General features: G+C 39.8%; 1 protein-coding gene across 3 annotated transcripts in view; it reads left to right on the top strand.

Moving 5' to 3' along the window:
• Window positions 1-24,333, top strand: part of LOC124114812 — a 65,677-nt gene extending 41,344 nt beyond the window's left edge. For all 3 annotated transcript variants that reach the window (XM_046475592.1, XM_046475591.1, XM_048399948.1), the window contains 9 exons: window positions 719-864; window positions 3,054-3,195; window positions 5,319-5,395; window positions 8,318-8,507; window positions 12,075-12,208; window positions 15,453-15,597; window positions 15,863-15,956; window positions 18,754-18,841; window positions 22,839-24,333. In XM_046475592.1, coding sequence (XP_046331548.1) covers window positions 719-864; window positions 3,054-3,195; window positions 5,319-5,395; window positions 8,318-8,507; window positions 12,075-12,208; window positions 15,453-15,597; window positions 15,863-15,956; window positions 18,754-18,841; window positions 22,839-23,732 — 1,910 coding nt within the window. In that variant the 3' untranslated portion in view covers window positions 23,733-24,333. The remainder of the gene's footprint in view (window positions 1-718; window positions 865-3,053; window positions 3,196-5,318; window positions 5,396-8,317; window positions 8,508-12,074; window positions 12,209-15,452; window positions 15,598-15,862; window positions 15,957-18,753; window positions 18,842-22,838) is intronic.
• Window positions 24,334-26,356: the final 2,023 nt, after the last annotated feature.

Here is a 26,356-nt window from a genome sequence, read left to right as displayed (position 1 = left end):
CTGTCACATCTCCCACCTGTCACATCTACCAGTCATACATCCCACCTGTCACATCTCCCACCTGTCACATCTCCCAGTCATACATCCCACCTGTCACGTCCGTAGTGTGAAGTAGAAAGGTGGGGTAAGGGCCCTATACTATTTGGCCTGTGAAGTAGAAAGGTGGGGTAAGGGCCCTATACTATTTGGCCTGTGAAATAGAAAGGTGGGGTAAGGGCCCTATACTATTTGGCCTGTGAAGTAGAAAGGTGGGGTAAGGGCCCTATACTATTTGGCCTGTGAAGTAGAAAGGTGGGGTAAGGGCCCTATACTATTTGGCCTGTGAAATAGAAAGGTGGGGTAAGGGCCCTATACTATTTGGCCTGTGGAAATCAAATGATGTCAACCATCAAACAGTTTTCTTTCTTTCTTACACTTCTTATAACTTTTGACATGATCAAATACATAAATATGGCTAAAACAAAACAATTCCAGACTTCAGAAGTATTAGGAAGCCTTTGACCCAAGATGAATCCATGCCAAATTAATACTGTTTTTCAACGAAAATCAATTTGGATGAAATACTTGCATCATCATTACATATTCGAAAAATGCTTTCCAAAAATCAAAAATCACCAAAATCTTATTCTCAAGCATATGAATACATGGGCCGTGGTTTGCCAAAGTGATCCTCCTTCCTACCTTTTTAAGAATGCATGTCCTTGAAATACAATTTCAGAGAAACCAGGTCCTGTAGGAAATTTAGGAGAAGTCAAAATTGGCCTAAGTTTCATCAAACTCACCTGGACTAAACCCGATCCTGATGACAAAGATGGCTACAACTATACACTCAGGATCACCGGAGGTCCAAAAGGCTCTCGGGAGGTCAGTTTCGGTTCATGGACGACTAGTCTTTGCTGTTTGTTGAACTTGCATGTTTATTTTATTGTTTATTTTTTCAGTATATGGTAGAATGAATCAATTAAATGTTTGTAGTCATACCACAGATTCAGATATCAACACACATGCTCTTGAAGTAAGATATCAATGTGTGTACCAGGGTAGCTGACCCATTAGCATATCAGGTGAAATCCAACCTTCTAGCACCTAACACTAGGGCTGGGACGGGTCCAAATTTACTACCCGGGTACCCACCACCCTATTACCCGACCCTACACGGGTACCCTCCACCCTATTACCCGACCCTACCCAGGTACCCACCACCCTATTACCCAACCCTACCTTGGTACCCGCTGTAGATATTTAGAGATAGGTACAAACTGTCCGATTTGGAAAGGTTTGACCTTAGCCCTGTCAAAATTGTTTTCAGATTCACATGTAAGACGATCCGCTCATGCATACACTGAAGTTTAATGTATGAAGTTTTATCTTTATTAAAACATATAAAAGTCAGAAGGAATGGGTGCATTGTCAGAAAGAAATGGGATATTTATTAGTGACTTATAGTGTAATCATAGAGTTTTAGATATTTTTTGTCATCAAACAATATATATCATATATGTGACAAACAACGGGTCCGGGTAGTCCTGTGGGTACCCGGGTCCTATTCAGGACCCACCTGACCTGGGTACCCGAGTTACCCGTCCCAGCCCTACCTAACAGGCAGCTTGGGTTGTATACTCCCCAGGGTGCTGTGAATGATTCTTTTGTGCACACTGATCCAGTGACCGGGGTAATAATGGCGCTTTGTGCATGCCTCTGAGTGGCGTGGAAATATGAGCAATATAAAAAGCCTATTATTAGATGCAGAGCTTTATAGTGATATTGTGCGGCGGTATGTTAAAAAGTTTAGAAGGAAGGTAAATATGATAAATGAGGGAAAGAGGATTGTGAATGAAAATAGGGCTCTGTGTTGATGGCACCGACGGGATAGTTTGCCTACGAAGCATAGTTGTGGCCCTCCGCTGTGGCAAGGGTGACGGATATAACTAGGGGAACTTTGTACTCTCTTGTCTCTTGCACTGAAATGTGCTTGTTAATGTTCATGGTAAGATAAAAAACAATTGTGCTGCAGATTTTTCTAACGAAAAATTGTTGACTGATCATGCTGGATGTTCGGGGAAAATGTGTGACAAAAAACATACTTTCAACTCCTTTCACAGAAAATATGAGTATGTCTCTTACAAAGCCCAAACCCCAAAAACATTCTAGCTTTGACAAAAATCTCAGCCACCACTGAATATTAAATGGATGATGGTCCCTCATGAAAAAGACTTTATAACAGGTCATCAGGGAAGGGAGGTAACTGAGACTTGTCAGTCGAAATTACACATGCTCTTTATTTTATTCCTCTGACATCATTTTGTCAAGATGTTGTTTTTTAAGATTTTTTTATTACTTTCCATCACTGACGCCATTGTTTTTTAAGAAAAATCCATTTTGAACCAAGAAATGAAATCTTTGCCTGTTATCAGTGTAGACTTCAGAATGAAAAACAATGCTGGCACATTTGAAAACTTAAATCCTATGTATCTACATGTCAAATCAAGTCTTCTAAGGCTCCGCGATTTGATGTGAAGAGTTGGGCAAGCCAGAAACCTATGATTGTGGGTTCGAATCCCGGTTCGCCCAGATTATGTTTCTAGGTTTGTCAGCACCATAGCCTTGCTCATGGGTTTCACCGAAGTGGTAAACGTCTGAGACCTGCATCACTTTGGGCTTTCCTCCCATATTAAGCTGACACGCCACGATATAACTGGAATACTGTTAAAAGCGGCATTAGACCCAACTCACTCACTCACTAATTATAAGATGAAAAATGTTGTAATTATATTGATATTATAATTTCTAATAAAGATTTAACAAACTTTATTGATAATTTATAACAATAATGGCTGTAGTCATAGCAACTTCCAAACTTTCGGAAAGTTGTAATCTATCAGACCGTCATTCAGGCAATGTTTCTGACAGATCACAATCTGAAAAATATAACTATCATGAAAGTGTGTCCCGTGGATAAGCTGACCCCTTTCTACAAAATCTTTTTTCTGGTCCTCAAAATTCAGCTTATCTACGGACATATACAGTATCCCTTTTTTTTTTATCTCTAATAGCTACACATACACAAGAAAAGATATCATGTGAAGAAAAGAATCAAGGGACTTTCAGCATGGACGAGTTACAACATTACAGTAACAGCGGACAGAGCCTACCGCGGAGACCCCACCACCATCAATGTCCGGACAGAGGAAGATGGTGAGTAATGTTTCAACAAAAATTCCTTAGCAGTGATTTTCTTCTTTCCTGAAGCAGGTGGCATTCACTGCTTCCATATATTTTGAACAAAATTATTCATTAATGTGGGATTTTTTCTTCAGAAATGCTTGTATTTTATTTCTTGAGATTGGTCAAGATGACTCCGATATTTCACTCTGAGCAAACCTTGACTGCCCCCACTAAATGAAGCATCCATTGACATGGCAATGTGGTTGTTAGCCCTCTAGCACCTAACAGGCAGCTTGGGTTGTATACTCCCCAGGGAGCTGAGAATGATTCTTGTGTGTACACTGATCCAGTGACCTGGGTAATAATAGCACTGTGAGCATGCCCATGTGTGGTGTGGAAATATGGGCAATATAAATGGCCTATTATTTAGATGCAGACCTTTATAGTCATATTGTATGGCGGAATGTTATAAAGTTTAGAAGGAAGGTAAATATAATAAATGAGAGAAAGAGGCTTGTGGATGAAAATAGGGCACGGTGTGGATGGCACCTATTGGACAGTCTGCGTGTGAAACATAGTTGTGGCCCTCCACCATGGCAAGGCAGACGGGTATAGCTATGGGAACTTTGTACTCTGTCCCGCGGAAACAGCAGGCAGGAAGATTTGGACTGTCGCTGTAGAAGCAGCGGCCAAGAACCCAGCATTATTTTTGTAATTAATGTGCTGTCCTGCCGGCACCATACCCACCGACATAGTTTATTGGATGAACAGTGATGTATACAAGAACAATTGTACAAAATATGACTGATGTTGCTTCAGATGTTGCTCACCCCCCATCTGACATGCCATCAGAAGGCCGAACAATGTCCAGAGATGCCAACCATTACGCTTTTTAAACTGAAACTACGCTATTAAGCTTATCCTCCCCAAATTAAATTTTGTGACATTTTTTTCAGGAATTATTTACATGTATTAAATATCACAAAAAGAAAATTGTTAAAGCACCAATAACTTGAAGCCTTCTACAGGGAGCTAACTGCATGTACACCGAACCCGACACACCATGATTGTCACATGATCAATTCTATTAATGTGTGGAGCTTTGATCATGTGTTTCGGCATGAATGCAGTGTTTTCAAAGCCAATTTTTGTCACCTCTTTAGGGGGACTTGGCCCAACACAACAGGTTAAATTAAATGCTTTCGTACATGATTTATAAACTATTATTACCCAAGTTATTCAAAATACATCTTTGAAATGTGGCCCCGATGTTTGTCGCTGATGAGGTTTTCACATACCATTATGGAACTTCTGTTTTCGAGTACTCTTTCGATGTTGATCTCAATTTTTCTTCGATGTTTGGATTGATATTCAGTTTTGAGGTTTTGTCATATTTAACCATACAGACGTGAGTGGAGTCTCTTTTCTGCATATTTGGAGCTTTTTTTGCCCCTTTTGAATAACTAGGGCTCTCGTGTGCAGCTATGACTACTAGCGTCAGTGCATGTGTACCCATGCTTCATGTACGAATCGGCCTAACAAAAATGGCAAAGCGAAAACCTTCATCATGGCATGGTACTCCTAACATCACTCTTTTTCACACAGGGGTCACGGGTGGCCAAGTCATATAAGACGCCGTGATTCGCTGTGCAGACTTGTGTCCCTTGGGCACACCAGAAACCTATGATTGGGGGTCCGAATCCTGGTTTGCCCCGATTTTGTTTCTAGGTTTGTCAGCACTATACCCGTGCTAATGGGTTTCACCGAAGTGGTAAACGTCTGAGACCTGCATCACTTCGGGCTTTCCTCCCACATCAAGCTGACACGCCGCAGTATAATTGGAATACTGTTAAAGGCGGCACAACACAACTCACTAGCTCACTTTTTCACACAAATGTACACTTTTTTATCCCACTGATTACTCCGAAGTTTAATTAGAGTTGGTTTCTCTGCATTGTCTCCCACAAATCCTCATGTCAGGCCACAACTGGCACAGGAAAAGGAGCCATTTTACCCCTGGGTTGACAGGCAGGTTTTCTCCCACACAACTGGAGCACTGTTGAAAACAGCTTCAAATAAATTACTCACTAATATGGAATTATAATTGAAAATACCAATGTGTACGTTTAATGATGTCAATGTTTGTTTGCTAGTTCCTCTGTCCAGTCCAGTGATACCCAGTGGGTCCTTCAGTGTCATAAACTCCACAACACTCATGTTGTACCCCAAGGTAAGGCTTGGAATACTTCAACCACTGATGTGTATGTCACAGGACTAGTTCACCCCTACACACAACACTGATGTATATGTCACAGGAATAGTTCACCCTACACACAACACTGATGTATATGTCACAGGAATAGTTCACCCCTACACACAACACTGATGCTTGGTCACAGGACTAGTTCACCCCTACACACAACACTGATGCTTGGTCACAGGACTAGTTCACCCCTACACACAACACTGATGTATATGTCACAGGAATAGTTCACCCCTACACACAACACTGATGCTTGGTCACTGGAATAGTTCACCTCTACACACAACACTGATGCTTGGTCACAGGACTAGTTCACCCCTACACACAACACTGATGCACAGTCACAGGAAAAGTTCACCTCTACACACAACACTGATGCTTGGTCACAGGACTAGTTCACCTCTACACACAACACTGATGCTTGGTCACAGGACTAGTTCACCCCTACACACAACACTGATGTATATGTCACAGGACTAGTTCACCCCTACACACAACACTGATGCTTGGTCACAGGACTAGTTCACCCCTACACACAACACTGATGCTTGGTCACAGGACTAGTTCACCTCTACACACAACACTGATGCTTGGTCACAGGACTAGTTCACCCCTACACACAACACTGATGTATATGTCACAGGACTAGTTCACCTCTACACACAACACTGATGCTTGGTCACAGGACTAGTTCACCCCTACACACAACACTGATGTATATGTCACAGGACTAGTTCACCTCTACACACAACACTGATGCTTGGTCACAGGACTAGTTCACCCCTACACACAACACTGATGTATATGTCACAGGACTAGTTCACCTCTACACACAACACTGATGCTTGGTCACAGGACTAGTTCACCCCTACACACAACACTGATGCTTGGTCACAGGACTAGTTCACCTCTACACACAACACTGATGCTTGGTCACAGGACTAGTTCACCTCTACACACAACACTGATGCTTGGTCACAGGACTAGTTCACCTCTACACACAACACTGATGCTTGGTCACTGGACTAGTTCACCCCTACACACAACACTGATGCTTGGTCACAGGACTAGTTCACCCCTACACACAACACTGATGTATATGTCACAGGACTAGTTCACCCCTACACACAACACTGATGCTTGGTCACAGGAATAGTTCACCCCTACACACAACACTGATGTATATGTCACAGGACTAGTTCACCTCTACACACAACACTGATGTATATGTCACAGGACTAGTTCACCCCTACACACAACACTGATGTATATGTCACAGGACTAGTTCACCTCTACACACAACACTGATGCTTGGTCACAGGACTAGTTCACCTCTACACACAACACTGATGCTTGGTCACAGGACTAGTTCACCCCTACACACAACACTGATGTATATGTCACAGGACTAGTTCACCTCTACACACAACACTGATGCTTGGTCACAGGACTAGTTCACTCCTACACACAACACTGATGCTTGGTCACAGGACTAGTTCACCTCTACACACAACACTGATGTATATGTCACAGGACTAGTTCACCTCTACACACAACACTGATGCTTGGTCACAGGACTAGTTCACCTCTACACACAACACTGATGCTTGGTCACAGGACTAGTTCACCCCTACACACAACACTGATGCTTGGTCACAGGACTAGTTCACCCCTACACACAACACTGATGCTTGGTCACAGGACTAGTTCACCCCTACACACAACACTGATGTATATGTCACAGGACTAGTTCACCTCTACACACAACACTGATGCTTGGTCACAGGACTAGTTCACCCCTACACACAACATGGATGCTTGGTCACAGGACTAGTTCACCTCTACACACAACACTGATGCTTGGTCACAGGACTAGTTCACCCCTACACACAACACTGATGTATATGTCACAGGACTAGTTCACCTCTACACACAACACTGATGTATATGTCACAGGACTAGTTCACCCTACACACAACACTGATGTATATGTCACAGGACTAGTTCACCTCTACACACAACACTGATGTATATGTCACAGGACTAGTTCACCCTACACACAACACTGATGTATATGTCACAGGACTAGTTCACCTCTACACACAACACTGATGTATATGTCACAGGACTAGTTCACCCTACACACAACACTGATGTATATGTCACAGGACTAGTTCACCCTACACAAAACACTGATGTATATGTCACAGGACTAGTTCACCTCTACACACAACACTGATGTATATGTCACAGGAATAGTTCACCCTACACACAACACTGATGTATATGTCACAGGACTAGTTCACCCTACACAAAACACTGATGTATATGTCACAGGACTAGTTCACCTCTACACACAACACTGATGTATATGTCACAGGACTAGTTCACCCTACACAAAACACTGATGTATATGTCACAGGACTAGTTCACCTCTACACACAACACTGATGTATATGTCACAGGAATAGTTCACCCTACACACAACACTGATGTATATGTCACAGGACTAGTTCACCTCTACACACAACACTGATGTATATGTCACAGGAATAGTTCACCCTACACACAACACTGATGTATATGTCACAGGACTAGTTCACCTCTACACACAACGCTGATGTATATGTCACAGGAATAGTTCACCCCTACACACAACACAGGGATGGGGGGGGGGGGGGGGGGTTATACATAAAGCTTATCCAATAATGTTATTGGACTGACATATCATACCATTGATGCTTAGATACAAACAAAGTTTTTACAAAGCCCAATATTTTAGACTTGTAAATCTAGATAGTTGATAGATAACAAGTAGATGCCACTTTCAAATTTTAAGTCATACTTGTTTGCACAGTTTGGTTTATGGAGCTGGCATTTTTTTTTCAGTCTGTACCGAAGGAAGAGCAACAAGGGGAGATAATCCGATATGAGACTATGACCAACAACTACACTTCGTTCTACTCGCTGCTTGTAGAAAGGGAAAATGGTGGTGGATGTAGTGTTTCATTGCGTGCAGCCACCAAAAAAGGACTGTCAGGCCACCGAACCAACTTTACTGTGTCCAGACAAGATCTGGGTGAGATTTCTTGTAAAAGATTCACAAAGATACTTTTTGTTCAAGTCATAATGCCATTATGGGTTGTTCCACACAACAGAATCCCTCAATATCAGCTCAGTGATTTATGTGCAGAGTTGCTTCCCTTGCCCTGCCTGGGATCCACTTGACGATGGTTTGAGTTCTAATTCATCTTGATTACGGCCATCTCATAGTAATGTACCTATGTTCGTGGTTTCATTAATGTGATCAACATGGATCATAGACGTACGGCACATTCGCTTTGGGAAATCCCTGCATATTCAGCTGGCTCACTAGGAACTACTGTAAATCTTGATATTAACGCGAGCGTGAATTAAATGCGAAAAACGCATTATTAAACATCGCATTTAACTCAACAATAAGACATTTTGGATAGCAGAAATACCAACTTAGACATACGCTGAAAACAAACAACTATGTTTTCCACATCACTGTTTATTGAGCAGCACTTATTACAAGTATATAAACAATGTCGTTCAAACACTAATTACATCCTGTGAATTGTCACTGCTGGGGTCAAGACAAACGTTCTACTTACTCATGTCATCACTGATCACACCTGCAAGTCCAGACAGACGCCACCCAACACGGTGTCTTTGACGACTGCATCAAAGGCTGACACGAGCCAGCGCGCACGTATTGTTTTAGCTGAAGTACTCTGCTCAGCGCTAATAAGCGATGCTATTTGGTATGTGATTGGATTAATATAAGGTTGGATTAAGGTGAGGATTCTCCTGTAAACCTGACAGAGGACATTTTGTTTAGATATAAATCCACTGATGCTTGAGAGGAGGGGGTGTCGCATTCATATTGAGTCGCATTTTTGGCTAGGGGCCAGCGGTTGCATTCTTTTGGAGACGCATTAATTTCGCGTTTTACACTATTTGAAATACTGTGGCATTAAACCTTAAATATAGCAAGCTACTGCCCGACGTGTGATATCTTCAATTCCCTCCCAGGACTATTGCTGTAACCAGTGCACAATAAACATCACAAGAATCTTGAAATGTTCCCTCTTCGCCCAAATGAAGTGACAGATATATTCTTGTGTATGTCTTTGGGAATGCCATTCTAGTAATTAGGAAAAAAGGTTTACGACAGACTTACTATTTCCCTGTCTCACTATAATACTTACATCACAGTTGACATGAAATAGAAATAGAAATTCATAAACAAACAAAATATTATAGCTGGGGGAAGAGTATTCCTCTTCACAACAGTGATCAAATGTTTGTTTGTTTGTTTATTTGTTGTTTAATGCCACACAATATTCAGCAATATTCCAGCTATATGACGCCGGTCTGTAGAAAATCAAGTCTGGACCAGACAATCCAGTAAATGACATCATGAGCATCAATCCACACAATTGGGATACAACGACATACGGTTGCCAGTTCAACTTATTGATGGTCGCATCACCTTTGACGCTTATTTTCAACAACTTCTTTCTCACGGATTAACAGTAGACATTTTGAAATTAATGATATTTTACAGTTGTTGATTACAAATAAGATTTTGTAGTTACTACAATATTCAAAGTATGTGCTGAAATACATTTTCGACATGATAGAAATCGAAGAGAGTATTCTAAGTTTTAAGGACAAAATCTAATTTGAAAAAGAAGGGCTTCAAATTTGACATTTTTTTATGTCTGACTCCGATGTGATCACTTTGCATCCCAGTGAGCAGTGTGACTTATATATAACAGTGACTATTCCTTGCAATTTAAAGGCTGAATTTCAGGCTTAACAAATCTTCAGCAGATTACGTATGATGCTTGTGTACATCTGTGAAGACAATATAGCAAAACAGACCCAATCGCATTAAAATAAGATCTTAGTTTTCGCTACTGCTAAACAAAGATCTGAGGACATCCCATTACAGGTCAGGTCAGAACGACCTTTTGCGAAATTTGACCGACCAATGAAATGACTGACAAGGAATCAACATTAGCCAATCAGAAGGCAGTTTTCTCGATCTTTACGACACAAGTTTTAAACTGGCGACTGCGCTTCAAAACATATTTTGACATAATCGTGATTTAAAATTTTAAAACGGATAAAAAGAACATTCTGGAATGGCTTATAGATGGTCCAGATTGTATGGATATAATCATAAAACGCGTAATTGTCGTTCGGATTACCCTCTGTTAAATTTTTTGAGGTTGCATGATTAGAAAACACATTCCGTCCGTCACTTTCATGATCTGGTAAGCGACGCTCTGATTGGTTGGATGAAAGGTTGTTCTAACGTGACCCCTAACGGGATGTTTTCAGATCTTTGTTTAGCGATAGCGAGAACTAAGATCTGATTTTAATGAGATTGAAACAGACCCTAAGCAATGGCTTTTTCCTATCATGACATGCAAATATATGTCAAAGTGCTTAACAATGCAAAGTCTTACTCAATAGTATTTTGCGATTACGAGATAACATAATTTATCAAATAATGGGTGCGTTTCTCAGCAGGATATATAGCCAACGGATAAAAACGATATCTGTTGGGGTCATATGTGGATAGAGATGCAAATTTCAAGGTCAAGTAGAGACTACTTTCACTCTTTATAAACAAACATGGCGTAGCCCCAGTCATTTGGCGATCACGTCAGAATTAGCCATCGGGAATCTGGAGAAACTACTGGGATAATTGCTATCATTATCAAAAGAACAGTCTAATATGCTGCAAAATCAGTGTCTAACTGTGACGTAGCTAAGGCATTTTACAAGTTTTGGCAACTTTGGAGATATAAATTGTGAAACAGTTTTGCGGGGGCACTAGCCAAATGTGATCCCTTTCCACATCTGTGCTTGTAGACCTCTGCGGCTTGGAACCAATTCCACAAATGAAAACAGTTGGATTTGGCAGAAATATGTTTGAATTGTTACCTTGTTTCGTTTTGTCGCTGTTTGTACATCAGGCTGCACTTCGTAATTTTATGACGGGACAGGCCGACTGTCAACGTCTGACTGTAGCCGTGACATTTCATAGACTAGGGTTAGAGTAGCTTCCCTTTGATAAAGGGCAGTTACTTTAGTGGACAGACTGATGGATTGCCACGAAGGGCAAGTAAAACAATTTGTGTAGGCAATTGTTGTTTTTCATATATATAGTTACGCCACTGTATAAGAAACAGGTTTCAGATGGAACTATATTGGCTGTTGTAACTGTCCTACTGACAGATCACTTACCCTCTGACGTAAAATATATTAATGCACACATTCCAGGAAAACTCGCAATGTTTAGGTAATGTTTGTGAGAGATGAAAAAGACTTTCGAGCACAGAATTGAAGAATGACATTATATGATAAAGAGGTCATCATGCTTGTGTGTTTGGGCCCACTGTTTTATTGTTAGAAACAGTTAAGAAGTAATCTTCAGGAATAAACATTGTATTTAGCGAGCATTGGCATGATAACCTCTATGTATACCACATTGATTGAATTGCCCCCACTGTTTAATTGTCAAAAACTGTTAAGAAATTAATTTTTTCTGTAACATTATTTCTGTGAGCAAGGTTCCAACATGGTGGACTATTTTTCTTTGCAGAGACTCAGTCTATTGACTACGTGTATCAGGAGGACGGCGTCTTGAAGTGGAAAGTATTGAGAGCAGAAAAATACTTCCGAGTTTATTACTGCCATGGGAAAATGAAGAAGAACATGAACGTTGCCAGATGCCAGGTACTTCATCATCATCATAATCTTTCTTCAACAAAGGAATTTGAGTGACATAATTCATCGAAAACTGAAAACAAAGTGGACACAGTTTATGGATAAGGCTTTAAAAACTAAAAGAATTGCATGGCTTTTGAAACTATAATGCGGGTTTTATTTATATTTTATTTTTTGTTCAGACCAGTATGTAACCAAATAAACAGTAAGGGTAAGGGCCTCCGTATATTAATTTATTTCCCATATGGAAAGGGAGATGTGTGTTAGTATTTTTCCTGTTACCTCCCTAGGGAGGTTATGGCACTGGTTTAATGCTGATTGGCTGTTTTAGAAATCATGAAACTTTTTGTTTAATAACGCATTGCCGGAACTACTTTTTCTCATTCAGCATGTTAATTCATCTTTTTCCTCAAATAAGTTTCTGCCATACGAGACTTGTCATTTAAAATCTACAAAATCATGTTGTTCACGATAATGGACGACACAAAACTTAAAAACTAATAAGATTTGTAAGTACAGTAAATTTGATTGACTAAATCGTCTGCTATCCCAGCATGTAGATAAAAGAACAATGTCAACATTCCTATCACTGATAAAAGTGAACAATCTTGTGAAGATTGATGGTAATTTAGTTGGAAGAATAGAGAACATAATGCATGTGTGGCCATTGAACAGTTTTAGCGTCTGGACGAGCGTCAAGTCCCTCCTTGTACATGTATACTAAATGCAAGACATTTCAGAGAGAATGAAAAACAACATTGGGATTATTATAGTGAAGCAATAGCGTAGCCGCAGTATAAAACTAATTTCTATGACAGCAGGCGAGAGAACAAAAGACAACGACATTAACCGTTGTTTCAAAAAGTAAGACACACGCTCACTTGAAAGAGGGTGTCAAATAAACCTAACTTGTTGTAGAATCAGTTTACACAGTTTGTTGTTGAGAATGTGCAGACCGACAATAGTTTTGGTTTTCTTTACGCAGTCATGAGAACTAGTGAAGTGAGGCGACTGACGGAACACTGTCGACACGTGTTTGAAGTTTGTAACAACAATTCCAAGACATATTGAATTCATGGTTGTACTACTATACATGAATCAAAATGTATTATATTAAAATTCATTATATTGCTTAAATTGTTGAAGAAATAATGCCCCGCAAATGAAATATTTTGCATTCAAGGAATCTTAGTGTATGAGTGTGGACTGTATGTGATTCGGTAAAATTCCACAAATTCAATGCCTTTTCACATGTGTATGAATATTGTGAAATGCGACTTCGCCTCTGTTTTTAGAATATACTGTTTCATGTCTTTTTAGCTTCTTATTTAAAACTTGACGATTGATAATAAAAACAATAAACTACTCATAATGAAGAATGACGGATTATCTGTCCCTCTTGAAATTAATGTTGAAAGTTACAACTTTAATTTCACTCGGAACAGATAATCCGTCATTCCTCGTCACTCTTAAATTATTGTCTATGTACTCCCTGAGAACCAAGACTACTTTATTTTTTAGCCTAACGACTTTTTTATTATACTGCAATAGCAACATTTCAGTATACCGTAGATCCTTATACCTTTGTCAAGTTGTATTCTAAAAGAACGTTATAACGAAATAATAAAGTTGTTATCCATAATTGTGTGTACTCCATCATCCGTCAGCTTCTAAGAAATACCTTTCAAACAATTTATGACAGCAAATGTTAAAAAATACCCAAGACTCAATAACAACATGAAGTGTTAATTCCAGTGTTGATACCATCAACAATTGTGTAGAATAAGTAGAAAATTATGCTTATGTTAGTTTAGCAAGTTTACCAAGTTGTTTGTTGTTTAACACTGCACTCAGCAATATTCCAGCTATATGATGGCGGTCTGTAAATAATTGAATCTGGACCAGACAATCCAGTGATTGACATCATGAGCATCGATTCACACAACTGGGATATGATGACCTGCATCAAGCAGGTCAGCGAGCCTGACCACCCGTCAGTCGCCTCTTACGACAGGTCACTAGTGTATTGTTTGGCCCTGCAGTCAGCAATGTTCTTGCCATGTCAAGATGGACTGTGAGGCTGAGGAAAAATGCAAGTCAGTCAGTCATATGAGGCAGACCCTGTTATTGGAGCTTGACATGTGACATTGTATTAACGTGTTGTGTGTGTGTGTTAGTATTCTTGGTTGGAAGTTTTTCCTCACTGTGGAGAAAAATAATGGACCAGTAGCTAGTAGCCAGGTCAACAATCCACATGGTTGGATTATTATCTGACAGAAATGCGTTGTCTTAAAGATGTTTGTTTCATGAGGTCATTGTATTTCAAGGACACATCATGTCATAAGCAGACAATTACTGATAACATTCCTATGAAAATGTCAAGTAAAACTGTTTTAAGTACAAGTATTTTTGAGTTTTGGATGCCTGGCTGTGAATACCCCATCAGAGCTCCAGATAAGCTTTTGGTGTTGTGGGTATTTTACCCATGCATTTTAAAATCATTGGGTATCAGTAATTCTATCTGGGTATTCAAGTTTCTGTTTCCCACTAGTTTTTACACATGTGGGTATTTAAGTTAACTATTTTAAAACACTATTCATCTAGTCCCTGCAAACTGGTGTCGTGTAGGTTCGAGAGCTTTATAGGACTCAAAAATACCATGATACTTCCACAAGAAAGTGTGATGGCAAATGATCATGATGTAACTGTCATCGTGGAGTTTGGCAAGGTTGACGGAATGCCCGTTTATAATTTCAAAATAAGTTGCTGATTTGCTAATCGAATACGCAGGGTTACTTCACAATATTTTGATGATACGCACAAGTTTTATTTTTGTAGCGTATCTGTAATGTTTGTTGCGTATTTGATACGCTTGGATTTTATTCTACTGCGTATTTCTGCATTTCTGATGCATATTTTACGCAGATACGCAGCTTATCTGGAGCTCTGCCCCATACATAAATGAAATCATCTTATCTCGGACCTATGCTTGGGTGGCCAAGCATATTTCACCATCATCCACTAAACCTAGACAACCATATTTCACAATCATCCACTGAGTTTAGACAACCATATTTAACAGTCATCCACTGAACCTAGACAACCATATTTCACAATCGTCCACTGAGTTTAGACAACCATATTTCACAATCATCCACTAAGTGCAGACAACCATATTTCACAATCATCCACTAAGTGCAGACATAGGACAAATCAAAGCGAATGTGAGAGTGATAAAAGTTTCTTTTCTCAGGATGAAATTCAGCATCAGGATGTTGCCAGCAGGATGCAGATAAAGGAGGAGGACCTGGACTGTGACCCAGATTGTCTGTATGCTGTGTCAGGACGTGGACACAGCAGGGCGGGGATGGTGTGGTCTTCAGATAAACGAACAGTTGGTATGCAAGATAATCCACATTCAGACACAACTTCTAGTCATGAGACAAGTGAAATTTTTCAAGAAATTCTTATTGCTCCAATATCATTGCAAACAGTGATATCCACCGTTCATTTCTGGTGCGCAGATCAGGAAACTGGATCTCAATATATTTGAATATTATATGAGCAAAATATTTGTTTTCAGTGCATACTGTGCAGAAAATGGACTTTCCAACTTAAATGATTATTGCAGTCATTGTAAACAATGTTTGAAATCTGTTTCAGTTGTGAAAGTAGATGGCCCTGGAACAGGAATCATTGTAACGGGAGTTGTCGTCTTAGTGGTTCTTATAGTTGCCGTTGCCATTGCTTTAGGAGGGTAAGTCCACACTTCATCGGAACATAAGTCACTAGTCTGAAGCCCCAATACATCTCACTTCTGTCTAGATTCAGCATGACTTTAACAACGACTTGGATTCAGCATGTCTTTAACACAGACTAAGATTCAGCATGACTTGAACAGACTAAGATTCAGCATGACTTGAACAGACTTTGATTCAGCATGACTTTAACAGCTTTGATTCAGAATGACTTGAACAGACTTTGATTCCACATGTCTTTAACACAGACTAAGATTCAGCATGACTTTAACAACTTTGATTCAGAATGACTTGAACAGACTTTGATTCAGCATGACTTTAACACTGTCTTAGATTCAGCATGACTTTAACAGACTTATATTTAGCATGACCTTAACACAGATTTAGATTCAGCATGACTTTAACACAGATTTAGATTCAGCATGACTTTAACAATGACTTTGATTCCGTATGACTTTAACACAGATTTATATTCAGCATGACTTTAACGCAGACTAAGATTCCGCATGACTTTAACACAGATTTAAATTCAGCATGACTTTAACACAGATTTAAATTCAGCATGACTCTAACACAGACTAAGATTCAGTATGACTTTAACAGACTTAGATTCAGCATGACTTTAACACAGACTAAGATTCAGCATGACTTTAACACAGACTAAGATTCAGCATGACTTTAACACAGACTAAGATTCAGCATGAGTTTAACACAGACTAAGATTCAGCATGACTTTAACACAGACTTTGATTCAGCATGACTTTAACAATGACTTTGATTCCGTATGACTTTAACACAGACTAAGATTCAGCATGACTTTAACACAGACTAAGATTCAGCATGACTTTAACACAGATTTAGATTCAGCATGACTTTAACACAGACTATGATTCAGCATGACTTTAACAGACTTAGATTCAGCATGTCTTTAACACAGACTAAGATTCAACATGACTTTTACACAGACTTTGATTCAGCATGACTTTAACAGACTTAGATTCAGCGTGTCTTTAACACAGACTAAGATTCAGCATGACTTTAACACAGATTTAGATTCAGCATGACTTGAACAGACTAAGATTCAGCATGACTTCAACCTAGACTTAGATTCAGCATGACTTTAACACTGTCTTAGATTCAGCATGACTTTAACAGACTTATATTTAGCATGACCTTAACACAGATTTAGATTCAGCATGACTTTAACACAGATTAAGATTCAGTGTGACTTTAACACAGATTTAGATTCAGCATGACTTTAACACAGACTAAGATTCAGCATGACCTTAACACAGATTTAGATTCAGCATGACTTTAACAATGACTTTGATTCCGTATGACTTTAACACAGATTGAGATTCAGCATGACTTTAACACTGTCTTAGATTCAGCATGACTTTAACAGACTTAGATTTAGCATGACCTTAACACAGATTTAGATTCAGCATGACTTTAACACAGTCTAAGATTCAGCATGACCTTAACACAGATTTAGATTCAGCATGACCTTAACACAGATTTAGATTCAGCATGACTTTAACACAGATTTAGATTCAGCATGACTTTAACACACATTTAGATTCGGCATGACTTTAACACAGATTTAGATTCAGCACGACTTTAACACAGATTTAGATTCAGCATGACTTTAACACTGATTTAGATTTAGCACGACTTTAACAGAGTCTTAGATTCAGCATGACTTTAACACAGACTAAGATTCGGCATGACTTTAACACAGACTAAGATTCGGCATGACTTTAACACAGACTAAGATTCAGCATGACTTTAACACAGATTTAGATTCAGCATGACTTTAACACAGATTTAGCTTCAGCATGACTTTAACACAGTCTTAGATTCAGCATGACTTTAACACAGACTAAGATTCAGCATGACTTTAACAGACTTAGATTCAGCATGACTTTAACAGACTTAGATTCAGCATGACTTTAACACAGACTAAGATTCAGGATGACTTTAACACAGTCTTAGATTCAGCATGACTTTAACAGACTTTGATTCAGCATGACTTTAACAGACTAAGATTCAGCATTACATTTAACAGACTAAGATTCAGCATGACTTTAACACAGACTAAGATTCAGCATGGCTTTAACAGACTTAGATTCAGCATGACTTTAACAGACTTAGATTCAGCATGACTTTAACAGACTTTGATTCAGCATGACTTTAACAGACTAAGATTCAGCATGACTTTAACAGACTGAGATTCAGCATGACTTTAACATAGACTTAGATTCAGCATGACTTTAACATAGACTTAGATTCAGCATGACTTTAACACAGTCTTAGATTCAGCATGACTTTAACAGACTTAGATTCAGCATGACTTTACAACAGATTTAGATTCATAGAATAGGAATGAACCTGACATAGACTTCCAAGATATTTCAAATTGATATTTTGCTATTTGTCATTGCTTTTGACTGTAGCACTGGCAAAATGTATTAATGTACACGTATAAAACAACCTGGTCATGCATACACTGAAGTTGATGGAAGTTTTGTTTTTATTTAGACATATGAAAGTCAGAAGGTATGGGCGCATAGTCAGAAAGAACCGGGAACATTAGTGACTTGTTCTTTAAACTTACAGTTCGAGTTACCTTTTGTCATTAAACAATATACCATGTGACTAACCACGGTTCTGGGTAGTCCTGTGGGTACCCAGGTCCTACTCACTACCCACCCGACCCAAGTACCTGTGTTACCCATCCCAGCCCTATCAGTTATGTTGCCTGTTCTTGAGGTAACAATTGTGATGATGTTGCAGATGTTGCTATTTCATGAAGAAAAAGGGAATGTGCAGTAACTACGTAATTCATCTACCCGAATTCAAGCATCACCTCCTCGACAACAAGGTGACTATCAGTCTATCACATTATTGCTGATAAGTTTAGGCGTTCAAGTGTACAAGACAGCAATTGATACACTCACTTATATCACAAGACTGTTGTTAATGATGTTTTAGCTGGACAAAGTGGGTTTTTTTTCAGCATAAAGAGTGAGTGAGTTGGGTTTAACATAACGTTGAACAATATTTCAGTTACCGGTAAATCTAAGCTTGTCAGCTTAATGTGGGAGAAAGCCCGAATTGAAGCAGGTCTCAGACGTTTACCACTTTGCATCTTCCCGAGGCAAGAGAGTTAACTGACTTTAAAAGTCCAGTTGCCACCCTTGCCGAACTTGGCTGGAATTCCTTGGCTCGATCATAGCGCCCCATTCTGTGCCTCTCCTATTGACCAATCAGATTCAACCTCTCGTATCATTTTCATTTGCTTCAAACAAAATGGTAGCGCCCAGTAAAGACGATCTGATTGATAATCAAGATCTAAATTGTGATAAAACGAGTCTTACATCGCAAAGTGCATCAAATCACGTGAGCACCTTGATTGAAAACATGAAAAGATTTAGAAAATATCTGTTGACAACGAGTTAGTGGTGCACATGCTTTGCAAATGCTGCAGTCGACCGAAATCTGCACTTTACGAACCGGATTTCAATTTCGGTGCGCGATTTTGATTGGACTGTGCAGGGACTCGTAAGTCCAGCCAAAATGTAACTCCATAATACCAGCCTAGTTCGGCAGGGGTGGAAACTGGACTTTTATAGTCAGTTAACTCACTTGCCTCAGGAAGATGACCACTTTGGTGAAATCCACCATCATATGTATGGTGCTGACAAACCTAGAAACATAATTGGAGGGAACCAGGATTTGAACCCACAATCATAGGTTTCTGACGTGCCCAAGGGACACAACTCCGCACATCAAAGCCTTAAGCCTAGAGTCGGCCACCAGTGGCCCCGGTATGAAGAGTCCTTAAGCTATCAAGCGTTCCCTGATACACCATGCAGCAAAGTCCTGGGGTCTGTATTCTTGTGAAAATAAAAACTTTGTGCTAAAGTATTCTTGGAAATGAAAAAAACACAAAGCATTACGTAGATGTAAATACGAAATAACAAAACAACTGGAAAAGTACTAGTCTGGATTTGCTAGTTTTATCTCAGTGCTCAATACAAAATGTACTTTACAGGAGGTAATTTGTAGGCACTTTCAACATTCAAAAATAAAACTAAGTCCAAATTGACATTGTAGAAACAGGCTATAGGCATTATGCAAATTAGCCTGGAAAAAAAGTTAACAGCTATGTTTATGTACATAATAATAATGACATGTAAGTTGTTTTTTGAGAAGGGAATATGTTACTTTTACGTTCTGATATTTTGACGATGATTAACTATCCCACAATGCCACTCACAAATCACTAACCACTGACAAATCACATGCACTTGGGTTTCAAGCACCTGTTTTCACCTGTCGTCAAGGTGTCATAGGTCATGGACATTCACCTTGATCTACTAACACCTGGTTATGCTCAGTTTCACAATACGTGTAAAAAGACATAAAAACCTTTGATACGCTGTATTTGTGCCAAGGCCCAATTAGTACTAATTGAGTTGTTTGAATATTTATATATTTTGTATATTAACTGCATTTATTTAAAATCTGAGATCGAAAAAACGGGGTTTTTTCATTTCCGTGAGTACTTTAGTTAATCACTTCTGTGTCCCCGAGTTGTGTATTATGTCTTCAATGACCTGGTTTCATTCACCACCATAACTTCTGTTCTGAAGCAATGTCACCATCTTGATCTCTCATCGCTTATTGACAAGTTCATGAGCTTGAAATCCACAACCAATCAAATGTCTCTTCTTCTCTTCACACCCGTGAAGATCCGGGGTAGAATAGGTCTCCAGCAACCCATGCTTTCTGTAAAAAGCGACTGTTTGTCGTAAGAGGGTGGTCAGACTCGCTGACTTGGTTGATGCATGTCATTGTATCCAAATTGCATGGGTTGATGCTCATGAGGTCAATCAGTGGATTGTCTGGTCCAGACTCGATTATTTACAGACTGCCGTCATATAGCTGGAATATTGCTGAGTGCAGCGTTAAACAACAAACAAAACAAACAAAAAATCTTAGCTCATCATATATCTACAGATAAACACAGATATGTCAGACTTACGGTTGTCTTGGTCCCTGCATATTCCTTCTATATTCATCATTGTTTAACCTCTGGTGTTTCGAATCAGATGTCTTGAAGTTACTGTTATCTCAATGTCATTTTCCAGCCCCAAACACGTACTTCTAGTCCAAATGTACTCTGATAAGTTGACATTTATTTCATTTTCCCATTGCTTGTTGTCTTATATTGTTTGTGTTCTTCAGTCTGTAAATGTATGTCAATGGACTTCATGTTTCGATCGTGTCCAACCCTGGATAACTCGAATTAATGTAGGTCTCTTCAACTTTGACACAGTGGTGTTTGACTGTACATTCCAAATAGCAGTCTTGAACATTACGTCCCTTTATGTATTAGGCTAAAATAATAGTCTTGGTTCTCATGCACCACGTGTACCCGTGAAGATCGGGTGTAGAATAGGTCTTCAGCAACCCATGCTTGCTGTAAAAGGCGACTATGCTTGTCGTAAAAGGCGACTAACGGGATCGGATGGTCAGGCTCGCTGACTTGGTTGATGCATGTCATCGATCCCAATTGCCTGGATCGATGCTCATGATATTTATCACTGGATTGTCTGGTCCAGACTCGATTATTTACAGACCGCCGTCATATAGCTGGAATATTGCTGAGTGCGGCGTTAAACAACCAACCAACCAACCAACTAATCATGCACCACTCGCATCATCATAAAGTCCACTGCAGGTTTAGTTTTTTGGGGGGTTATTCAAAATAAATTAACATGTTCGCATTATGAAATAAAATCAAAGCTCATTGTGTGCATGTACTATGCACACACTGGTAGTCCAATACTGGATTCCAGTTTTTTACTCATCAAGGAATACATTTATGTAGGGAGGCCCTTTCCCAGGTTGATTGTACACAACTGTTTAGTTGGTTTACATACTAGTCTGAACACCCCCCCAAAAAAGCCACCGCCTCCCCGTCTATATTTTCAAAAGCCATTGCCTGAGAAGCAATTCTTTTATATTTTTAAGCCTTATGTGAAGGAGTTTACAGTAAATCAGACTGTCATGAATGACCTTTTCCAGATAATTTAGATAAGCAAGTCCTTATTCTATCAGGCATTACCAGCTGTATGGGAGACCAGTAATAGTCTCACCCTACTTCAATCAGGTAAAAGTGACAGAACCATCCAAGTTTCCTTTCAAGTTTCCATTGTTTTGTCATTCACAATATGGACTTTATTACTCATTGATTACTAGACAAAGATCCATCCGGGTCCGACGTCTGTAAGCCCCGCTCATCTATGCGATAGTTGGTATTGAGTTGGTAGTAAGTACTTCCTCCTCATGTGTGTAATAGTGTTGAGTTGATAGTAAGTCGTTCCTTGACGTCACTACCCAATTGAAACATTAGGTACAATTTGTTGAAATTGCTATATCAAAAAGTCAAGTCAAGTATATTTCTTTTGCCATTGGTTACAATCTGTACTATAAGTGAATAGAAAATGCTTGTTGTGTGTAGCAGAAAGGGTCAAGACAACACAATGCCAATCCTCACCCACCCACTGAGTAAAACTTTTAGCCATTCATCTCTAGATTCAGCCATCCAACCTACTGAAACTGTTTGACTCAATGGATGCAATCATTCATCACTTCTACTCAAATACCGGTAGAAAATATGGTATCCTGTATTCATTTCATAGGTCTCAAAGCCTATATTTCATTTCAATTCTAAAAACCTCGAGCTCACAAATTCTGAATAATATTTACAGGTATCAAATCTATGTTAGAAACTTCTAATTTGAAAACGTATAGTTGGCTTGTCTCCTAATTTTCTCAATTTTGTAATATTGTTTTATATTTCTCCACAGTTTGACACAAAAGAAGATGTGACAACTCCCAAGCACAAGCCTCTCAGAGATAGTGGCAATGCCAGCATGGGCACCGATGCCAGTCTGGCAGCAGTCATGGATAAAGGAGCTGTGAGGGAGAGGGAGATGTCGGGAGTCAGTCACCCATCTGATCCAACAATCAAGTGTGATGCAGACCACCCAGAAATACACGAAGAGTCATCCGAAGCAAGGAAGGAGTCTTCACGTAATCCAGGAAAAGCATCTGCATCAGGAGGTTTACATCCATCTGCAGGAGGTTTACATCCATCTGCAGGAGGAGCACATCCATCTGCAGGAGGTTTACATCCATCTGCAGGAGGAGCACATCCATCTGTAGGAGGTTTACATCCATCTACAGGAGGAGCACATCCATCTACAGAAGGTTCACAACAAATTCCAGGCACTTCAGCTGAAGACGTCACAGAGGAGAGCCTGTGGGACAACTCTGGCCAGAGTTGTGTGTCGGAGTACAGGCAGTTTGCCGCAATAGGGGATGGATCTGTGCAGGACTCAAGTAAAGAGGAACATGATGACTTGATTTGGAAGTATTGTGATGAACAGACCATCGACCACTGTCTTCCCTTATCGGGATCAGTAAGTTTCGTTGCCAGTTCCTGCTCACAGTCTGGGCCCTCTGCTTCTTCTTATTCAGCAGTTTTGATACCCCTGGACTCCAGTTGCAAGGAGTCACGTCACGATTCTAGTAGCCAGGAGTCCAGTAGCCAGGAGTCACGTCACGATTCTAGTAGCCAGGAGTCCAGTAGCAAGGAGTCACATCACGATTCTAGTAGCCAGGAGTCCAGTAGGCCTCTGATATGTATTACCCAGCCAAAGAGCAGGCATTTTACAAAAAAGTCTTTGCAGTATTCTTAAAGGTCATTCTGAAGTGATCTGAGACTTCCAAACAAAAGAGGCAATATTTCTTTATTTGTGTCAAAGAACACTGCTTAAAAGGAGTATTTCATGTAGTGCAATTTGTAGATAGATATGTACCCAGCATGCACATCACTATGACATGAGGGTGAAGCTACACCCACACCACTGCCTGGGGACTTTGGGGATTGACTGTCTGTAGGATGACTGTCTGTAGGGTGACTGTCTGTAGGATGACTGTGGGATGACTGTCTGTAGGATGACTGTAGGGTGACCGTCATAGGTCCATTAGCAACACCCGAAATCTCTCCCATCACGCTTATCATGTCGGCCATTTTGACGTCTTGTACTTGATGTAAATGTATTACGACGTGCTGTCATGGCATTGAGGTAGTTCTTAACAGATCTTTCTCATCTAATGCTGATATTATTTGAATAAATGTGTTGCGTAAGTTGTTTTATATGCTCATGTCACCTCTGTATTTGAGAAACTATTTCACTTCGCGATATAACTGGTTGTTGTATGCCAGTCAGTGTTCACATGAAGTCACGGTATTAAATAAAATTGTGTATAGATCTTGGCCTACATCCTTTGAGGTAAGTAATTGTGATAACATTTTCTGTGTGTGAAAGCTCTGACGTTCATGCAGTTTGGTCCTCACTCTATGAAGGTTCATACTCTAGTGAACTCACACAAAGTGAAAGTCAATTCTTAAGCGTCTGTCAAACTCACGAGCCACACTTGCCAGCTCACGCTGACAAAATGGCTGTGAAAGTCTGTCATGGAGCAGCATATGTCAAGTCATATTTGAAAGCTAACATCATTCTGCTGTATTTTGTATTTTTATACTCACAGTTCAGATCAAATATCCTGTAAATCTGGAAATTAATGCGTCTCCAACTTAATACGACTGCTGACCCCTCGCCAAAAATGCGACTCAATATCAATGCGATTCCCCAACCCCATCCCCATGGGAATGAGTGAGTGAGTGAGTTGGGTTTAACGCCGCTTTTAACAGGTTTAGTTGTATCGCGGCATGTCAGCTTAATGTGGGAGGAAAGACCACTTCTGTTAAACCCATGAGCACGGGTATGGTGCTAACAAACTCAGAAACATAATCGGGGCGAACTGGCATTCGAAACCCTAATCATAGGTTTCTGGCGCACCCAAGGGACGCAACTCTGCACAGCGAATTGTGGCGCCTTAGACGTCTGGGTCACCCCTGTTCCTATTCTTTGAATGACATTGGTATATACTTGTTACAACTGCTGCTCAATAAACCGTGTTTGCGTTTATATTTAAGTTGGTATTTCTGCTATCCAAAGTGTGCAGTGAGGCAGTCTTATTGTTGATAGTCATTTTGGAGACATAAATGCGGAGTTAATTAATGCGAACAAAGCCAACTCGCATTTTTCACATTTAATTCCTACTCGTGTTAATTTCAAGGTTTACAGTATTCTGAAATTGGTTTGTTTATAATGGAACAAGAAAAACTAAGCAAAACATTTGTATGTTGTTCAACACTGAACTCAGCATGAAAAAGATATACCAGTGATTGATATTATGAGCAAGATCCATTCTGTCTCACTCCCACCTGGTTCAATGGTCCATGTGTTTTTATCATAATAGAATGGAGATAGTTTTTCCTAAGCTGATGTACATTATACTCATACATTATACATTATTCTCATCATTTATGCTGCTATTGTCCCATGTAAATAATCATTTCCTGGTAATAAAGCTGCTACTGTGTCGCTGCCTGATGTGTTGGATGTGGACCGACTGAACCTGAAGGGTTCAGCTAACTGCTTGTGACTGAATGTTGTTTAATACCCTATTCTAACATGGATGTAGAAGGTCAGTCAGAGTTTTCTGATGTGCCTTACACAATTTATTACTGCTAAGGGCCCAGTGTGTCATAAGCTGTCCTGCAGATCCTCCTACTGGAGTGAGTGAGTGAGTTGGGTTTAATGCTGCTTTTAACAGTATTCCAGTTATATCACGGCTTGTCAGCTTCATGTGGGAGGAAAGCCTCAAGTGATGCAGGTCTTAGATGTTTACTACTTCGGTGAAACCCACGAGCACGGGTATGGTGCTGACAAACCTAGAAACATAATTGGGGCGAACCGGTTTCACAGGTTTCTGGCGTGCCCAAGGAATGCACCTCTGCACAGCAAATTGCGGCGCCGAAGACGACTTGGCCACCTGTGCACAAATTCTGCTGTGGGAACAAATTAGACCAAAGGGCTTCTATATAGTTTTATGTTGGTTTCACTTTATGCTGAGTCTGCACACTGGATCTAAAACAGAAGTCCATGTGGACAGTGTTGCTAGGCAATTGAAATTTGCACAATTCTTTTTAGATTGTCATTGGGAAGGGATTGTTTATGTGCTCTTTTGTATATTCTCCTGAAGCAATGTCATGACTGCATTAAACATTTACTAAGTCCTAAACAGTCACTTCGGTTTGTATTTGAATCCGTAAACTGATATCTATTTCTCAGTCGGGAGATATGAGATGGTTCCTGATTGTCATTGCACTGCAACTATTTGTTCATAGACTTTTTGATACCAAACTGATACATCAACAGCTCGGACAATTGCTTGGTTGAGACCAATTAGT

This window comes from Haliotis rufescens, unplaced genomic scaffold (genome assembly GCF_023055435.1).
Source record: "Haliotis rufescens isolate VD_foot unplaced genomic scaffold, xgHalRufe1.0.p SCAF_2, whole genome shotgun sequence".
NCBI lineage: Eukaryota > Metazoa > Mollusca > Gastropoda > Lepetellida > Haliotidae > Haliotis > Haliotis rufescens.
The sequence above is the reverse complement of the archived record's forward strand: the minus strand, read 5'-3'. Positions and strand labels throughout refer to the sequence as shown.